Here is an 8144-nt window from a genome sequence, read left to right as displayed (position 1 = left end):
GAAGTTCCTGGGCCAAGCATCAAATCAGATACAGCTGAGACCTATGCCAGAGCCACAGCAACACCATATCTGAGCTGTATCTGCAACCTACACCACAGCTTGTGGCAATGCCAGATTTTTATCACACAGATGTAGGCGAGGGACTGAACCTGCATCCTCACAGACACTATGTCAGGTTCTTGACCCACTGAGCCAAAACGTGAACAGCCAACAAGTTTTTACATCTTGGGCGTTCCCATCGTGGCGCAGTGGTTAACGAATCCGACTAGGAACCATGAGGTTGAGGGTTCGGTCCCTGGCCTTGCTCAGTGGGTTGGGGATCCGGCGTTGCCGTGAGCTGTGGTGTAGGTTGCAGACGCAGCTCAGATCCCAAGTTGCTGTGGCTCTGGTGTAGGCCGGTGACTACAGCTCCAATTAGACCCCTAGCCTGGGAACCTCCATATGCCGCAGGAGTGGCCCTAGTAATGGGAAAAAGACAAAAAAAAAAAAAAAGTTTTTATATCTCACTTTCTCCTTCATCTTCTTTTTAACCCTTTCCAATTAGCTCTATATCTAAAAGTTACATCATGTCCAGACATTTTTGGAAAGCATCCTCCTTTACTGTTTGACAGAAGATCATCTGTGTTCTCCGTATGAACACTGAAATCCACAAATCTTCATCTAAGATGAAATCATAACTTAGACCCTGCTTTATCTCCCTGCTTTATTTCCTGGTCATTGGCAATATAATTTTATGTTGTGACCCAAGTTTATTTTGTTAAATTATATGTCTTTATATAACTCAGTTATAGATTTTCATTCCACTTTATTACATACAGTTTCTTCAAAACCACTCCACTTAACCTCATTTCATTCTCACTGGCATTTTTCCCATAAGGCCTTATTTTCTTGTAATACTTCAAAAGAATGTATTTATATGTATGCCTGGATCACTTTACTACAGCAGTGATTGGCACAACACTTAAATCAGCTATACTTTAATAAAGAATGGAAAAAATAAGTAAAACTTCTATGTTATACATACCCACATACTCATACAATTTTACACTGATGAATAATAGGATCCTATGCATGTTTGAATGCTCTCTAGGTTTTAGTGCAGTCACTGTTCATGACTTTTTTCCTACCTTCCTTCTTACAAAATAATTCTTCACAGACTTGCCTCCAATCACTAGTATAATAAAGAATCACTTTTTTATTTATTTTTTATCTTTTAGGGCTGCACCTGCAGCATATGGGATTTCCCAGGCTAGGGGTCGAATTGGAGCTACAGCTGCCAGCCTCCACCACAGCCACAGCCACAGCCACAGATGAGCCCCATCTGCAACCTACACTGCAACTCACAGCAACACTGGATCCTTAACCCACTGACTGGGGCCAAGAATGGAACCTGCATCCTCATAGATACTAGTTGGGTTCATTACAGTTGAGTCACAATAGAAACTCTAAGACTCATTATTTTTATGGCTGTATAACAGTTTATGTTGTGCTTATGCCACTCTCGTTTTGATGGTCTTTCATATCCTTTATCATTAACTCACTATTATATCAATGCCACAAAAAATATAGATTTTGGCATACTATTATTATTATTATTATTATTGTTATTGTTATTACTATTATTTTGGGCAAGCTCTCAGCATATGGTGTCCCTGGCCAGGGATCAAATCCAAGCCAGAATTGCAACCTATGCTGCAGCTGCAGCAACATCAGATCATTAACCCACTGCCTAGGCTGGGTAGAACCTGTGTCCCAGTGCTCCAGAGACTCTGCTGACCCCATTAAGCTATAGTGGGAACTCACAAAAATATGCTAAAATAGTGAAGTTCTAACTGTGGATGATTTCCCCCCTGAGCCCATTAAATATGGCCAGGGTTTTTTGTCTGTCCACACATGGAGGGTTCAGAAGAGGTCTGAGATCCTCCAAACCTACTACACTGCACAGAGCAGACTCTATCATAGCCAATAATCTGGCCCAGGATGTCCATTGTCCCAACACTGAAGAACCCTGAGTTAAAGAATATCCTGCATATTGAATCCCTATAGCTGTCATCATATTTTCCCCTAAAATGTTATAATACCTCGCATTTCTGCCAGAAAAATAAGGGAATCTCCTTTGCTACTGGTTCCAAAGTTCTCAGTCCACATTTGACAGACCTTTAATTTTTTTTCCCGTAGCCAAGATATGAAAGAGATTTCATGTAGTTTTCTTTTCCTTTTTTTTTTTTTAAAGAGCTGCACCTGCGCATATGGAAATTCCCAGGCTAGGAGTCCAATCAGAGCTACAGCTGCTGGCCTACACCACAGCCACAGCAATGCCAGATCCTTAACCCACTGAGCAAGGCCAGGGATTGAACCCGCATCCTTATGGATCCTAGTCAGGTTCATTAACCTTTGAGCCACAAAGGGAACTCCCTTCACGTAGATTTCTTAAGCCAATATTGAGTTAGAGCCAATATTGAGTTAATATTAGACCATCATATAGATTTGCCTATAAGAACTATATGCTCATATCACATATATCTATGTTCTACAATTATCAGCCTTTCAAATATTTCTTACAATTTGATTGTTTTTCAATTGACTTGTGAGGCATATTTTTGGCCCTTAATTTTTTAACTTTATTTAGTTATACAGGTCTATTGCTTCTGTGATTTTGCAATATTTAAGATAGTTTTGCCCACCCATTGATTTTATATATTTACTTGTCTTTGTTCACCTAAAATGGTTGGTTATTCTTACACCAAAGTTGTAATCTCTCTGATTTTTTGTAAGATGTGTAAGGAGAGTAAGAAAATTTTTTGCAAGATAGATAGACAGACATGTAGGCCCACTTTTATCAACAATTCAACCTTTCCAAATAAATTGAAATACAACCTTTCCATATATTAAGTGTTCATATATAGTAAGACAAGTCCTAATTCTTTCAATAATAATAACTGAGCATGTCTTGCATGCCAGAGCATTCTAGGAACATTATATAGTGTATGATTTGCATTTAGGTCATTGTCAATTTAATTAATCCATATTGACATCACAAATTTTTGCTACTATATTTCTTGACCATTAATTTTCAATGCTCCATTCAATACATTTGTTTTGAAACCATTCTACTTAAGCTGGTTTCATTTTTCTTGTGATTCATTTTATTTCCTAACTTTTGATTTGTCTAAATTTATTTTTGTCCAGGTGCACATGTACTCACATACTCAGTTAAAATATGAAGATGAACAAAACAGTTATTTAAAGTCCTAGCATGTTCGGAGCTAGCATTATTACTGAAGACACAGCACAAAGAAAGAAATGTGTGTATAATACAATGTCCTCAGATAACTAAGAAGAAGAAAGTTACTCGGTGAAAAGTTAGAATTGTCATGGTGTTTATAGTTTTGATGTGTATAGATTTTGGAGGCCATTGATGGTCAGACAATATCAGAATAAGGATTAGACTGTGTCCAGAAGACAGCAGAAAAATGATCAAAACCTATGAATAGCAAAGAGAAGATACCACCTATGAAAAGGGAGAAAGAGGCTTGCTTCCTCTGCTTTCAGACCATGTAAAAGGAATTAGTCAAATGAAGAGGAAATAGTCACAGGAAAAACAATGTTCCTGCCTGATCAAAAAGTGAGTAAAGTTCAATTCATATTCATCATACTTAATACACCTTCTTTTGTGAAGTTTTGGTTTAATTCCTCTGGCTCATTTTTCTCTGGGCCATACAATCCATAAATATTTCAGACCATAAGATATTTATCTTTGGATAAATTTATGTTTTAAATTATCTCTCCTGGGCATCAAAGGAGTATAACAGCACCTGAAAAGTCACAAGAAGAAAAGAAGATTTTTTTTGGCTATTATCTCTCAAGGGTCATTTGGGTTTATTAGATCTCTATTTCTTTTATGTCCATTCTCTCTGCCTCTGCCACTCTCGCTCTCTCTATGTATATATAGAGAGAATATGCATACAGGCATATTGGTTCACTAAAAAAATTCATGTATCTTTAATGCAAGGCATAAAATGACCATACTCAAATCAAGCACCATGTTTATCGGTATCTGGGAAGATTACAAACTGGAATGTCTGGATGCCATTTATACATAATCTGATCAAAACAACTAGAGTTGTATCAACCTCTAATTCATTCAGGATAGTTTAGGGTGAAAATACATGGAAATAACACAGCCTAAGGAGCCAGGGTTTATTATGTGTGTGTTTTGAATTGTAAAGTTAAGTCGGATTCTTATACACAGAGACCAGACCTCATTCAACAGAAGGTATTAAAGACGACATGCAGTTCAACATGCAGGACAGCCTTGCAAAACTTTTATAAAGTGATGGAGAAATATAGATGAGGGACTCTTTGTGACTTGAAGTCTAGCATCAGAAGGAAGGTGACCTTGTTCCTATCTAATCTCTGGCAGCATTTCTCCTCACCCTCCCTCCTGCCCATGATCCTCCCCACTTGAACATCTGAAACAAGTCCCTTCCTAGGGCTTTGTCACTGGCTGTTTTTCCTGCCTCGCACATATTTTTCCTAATATTCATGGCCCTGCTCTTTTTCCTTGGAGTCTCTTTTCATATATCACTTTATCTGCATGTCTTATCTGAACACCTTAAAAAAAAATACCGTCCCAAATTACTCTTTCCATCCCACTAGCTTTTATTTCCTTCATAGCATCTGTCACCATATGACAAGATGATAGATAGATAGATAGATAGATAGATAGATAGATAGATAATGCCGTTATTTGCCATATCAATACCTCATAATTTCATTTTAGGAAATTTTGATTTCCAAAACAATATACTCATTGTTAAATCCAAGGACAAAATATTGACATCAATTTCCTAGCAACAGAATATAAAAAGTAGCATTTCAATAATGTGATTAATGTCTATTTGCATGAAAATTAGTCACATTTTTTTATCCTTTCCTTGTAGTCAAATCCACGACATGACACTGAGAAATATAACAGGTGTTTCAGAATTTCTTCTTCTGGGATTTTCAGAAAGAACAGAACTTCACTCCCTCATTGTTGGGCTTTTCCTCTCCATGTACCTGATCACTGTGTTTGGAAACCTGCTCATCATCCTGGCCGTCAGCTCAGACTCCCACCTCCACACCCCCATGTACTGTTTTCTCTCCAACCTGTCCTTTGTGGACATCTGTTTCACCTCCACCACCATCCCAAAGATGCTGGTGAATACACAGACAGAGAACCAAGTCATAACCTATGCAGGCTGCATCACACAGATGTATTTTTTCATATTGCTTGCAGGGTTGGATGATTTCCTACTTACAGTGATGGCCTATGACCGCTTTGTTGCCATCTGCCACCCCCTGCACTACACAGTCATCATGAATCCTCAGCTCTGTGGAATTCTGGTTCTTATTAGCTGGATCATCAGTGTCCTGTATTCTTTGTTACAAACTCTAATGGTGTTGAAGCTCTCCTTCTATAACAAAGTGAAAATCCCTCACTATTTCTGTGAACTCAATCAGATGGTCCACCTTGCCTGTTCTGACACTTTTCTTAATGACATGGTGATGTATTTTGCAGGATTGCTGCTGGGTGGAGGTCCCCTCGCTGCTATCCTTTACTCTTACTCTAAGATAGTTTCCTCTATACGTAGAATCACATCTGCTCAGGGGAAGTATAAGGCATTTTCCACCTGTGTGTCTCACCTCTCAGTTGTCTCCTTATTTTATTGCACAAGCCTAGGGGTGTACCTTAGCTCTGCAGATACACACAGTTCACACTCACGTGTAATTGCCTCAGTGATGTACACTTTGGTCACACCCATGATGAACCCCTTTATCTACAGTCTGAGGAACAAGGACATAAAGAGGGCTCTGAAAGCATTCTTTAGAATGGTACCTATGAAGTGACCACTTGTCCTTGGCTGAAGAAGGCCACATGGTTGAAGATTTCAAAGCTTCAAAGCCAGAAATCCACAGTTTTTATCAGATTCTTTGATCAGATTGTGAAAGAACTTGCTCCTTCTAATTATTTCCTGGAATTTTCATTTCCTAGACTTCAACTCCTCCATAAAATTTAGGTCACTCACTTGATTAAACTGTGATCTCATTCATATTCAAGTGTTTCTCCATTTCATGTTCTTTTCACACTCTCAAATTTATTCTCAATTTTTTTTTTTTGTTTTTGTCTTTTTAGGGCCACACCCATGGCATATGGTGGTTCCCAGGGTGGGGGATGAATCAGAGCTGTAGCTGCCAGCCTATGCCACAGCCACAGCAATGCCATTTCTGAGCCATGTCTGCTCATGGCAACTCTGGATCCTTAACCCACTGAGCAAGGCCAGGGACCGAACCTGTGTCCTTATGGATGCTAGTCAGTTTTCTTTCACCTGAGCCAGGACAGGAACTCCTAGTCTAAGAGTTTGACGTAATGTGTCTTTAGAATCGTACATGGGCTAAATATAGACCAGTAAATTTTTAAAAATATGTTTTGTATTACTGAGAAAACATTTATTTTTCATGCTGTATATCTATCCCTTAAATTATGTGATATAGATATTCAAGTCAAGGGGGGTTTATATTTTGGAGTTGTAGCCTTGTTCTATGTGTTTTTATTGATTATGTCCTGTGCATGCTTAAAAACTTTCAGTGCTGCCTACTAATGACTACTTCCATTGCTCTTAATGAAAATATCTCACTCTTTCCTAACGATACACAGAATGGTAATAGGAGAAATGTGTACATTGTAAATATCATCTGTGTTATGTCCTCTTTTTGATCAGGAATCACTTTAATCATTATGTTCAAGGCATGATTTGCTAGATTGCATGAATTCCCACCCAGTCATGTGCTTGATGATCACCAATGTTTCTACACAAATATTCATTTTCTTCTAAAATTTGCTAGTTGCCTGGAAGGGAAACTCCATTAAGTCATATTCCACTATTGTTTTCTGAAATATACATGAAATTAGAAATGATCATATTTTTCTCTCAAATATTAAAGCAAATACCAAAAATGAAAAACGATTTTTAAAATGGTCTTCTCATTATTTCATTTTTATCATTGTATCAGTAAACTATTGCTATACAAAAATCCGTCCTGAAAGTAAAAGTTTTGTCTTTGGGAATTCCCGTCGTGGCACAGTGGTTAACGAATCCGACAAGGAACCATGAGGTTGCGGGTTCAGTCCCTGGCCTTGCTCAGTGGGTTAAGGATCTGGCATTGCCGTGAGCTCTGGTGTAGGTCACAGATGCAGCTTGAATCCCGCGTTGCTGTGGCTCTGGTATAGGCAGGTGGCTACAGCTCTGATTCAACCCCTAGCCTGGGAACCTCCACATCCCATGGGAGCTGCCCTAGAAAAGGCAAAAAGACCAAAAAAAAAAAAAAGTTTTGTCTTTGTGCCTTTATTACAAAACAGAATTGTATAGTGCTGAATTGTTCTGACCTTTGCTGAGATCCTCATAGGTGTCTTTATTCACCTATACTTCACCTGGAGAGACTCTGTTGATCCTGGATGAGCATTCTCATATTCTGGGCGCTCAGCTATCTGTAGGCGGATGTATCATGGCCTTGGCTGGGATGGTCAGGCTCTGATCCACATGCCTGCAGTCCTCTGAATGGGCCATATGGATTTGTTCCCATTTCTGGAGTAGAGTTCCAGGAAAGTTCAGGTGAAAGGCACCAGTTCCTCTGAAGGCAAATCATTTTGAATATATTCCTGGGGGGCAAATCAAATAAAACATCCCACATCCAGCACAGATATAAAGGTGGAAAAACTGACTCCACCTTTTCATAGAAGGTACTTCACCATCACATTGCAAAAGACATGGTTACAGAGAAAGGTGCAGAATTGGGGACGTCTCTACAAACAGTCTAACACAAGTATTACTCAGTTGAGTAAAGCTTTACTTTCACTTCCACTTTCAGCAGATGAATAATTCTAGAAAAGCAAATGAGACCAAAAGTATACAGGTTTTTGGTTTTTTCACTTATTCTTTATTGCAGTGTTGGTGGTTTATAATATTATTCAAGTTTTATGTGTCCAACCTTATGTCTATATTTCTGTATACAGTAAATTTTGTTTCCATCAGTTACCATATAGTTAATCCCCTTTACCAATTCCACCCTCCCCACCTACCACTTCCTCTGATAACCAACTC

General features: G+C 38.7%; 1 protein-coding gene across 1 annotated transcript; it reads left to right on the top strand.

Moving 5' to 3' along the window:
• Positions 4957-5892, top strand: LOC100512890 (olfactory receptor 7A10-like). Its single transcript, XM_003123414.2, has one exon. The coding sequence runs from the start codon at positions 4957-4959 to the stop codon at positions 5890-5892; it is 936 nt and encodes a 311-aa protein (XP_003123462.2).

Source organism: Sus scrofa, chromosome 2 (assembly GCF_000003025.6).
Source record: "Sus scrofa isolate TJ Tabasco breed Duroc chromosome 2, Sscrofa11.1, whole genome shotgun sequence".
Classification (NCBI taxonomy): Eukaryota; Metazoa; Chordata; class Mammalia; order Artiodactyla; family Suidae; genus Sus; species Sus scrofa.
Note: the sequence above shows the minus strand (reverse complement) of the source record. Positions and strands in the feature narration are given on the sequence as shown.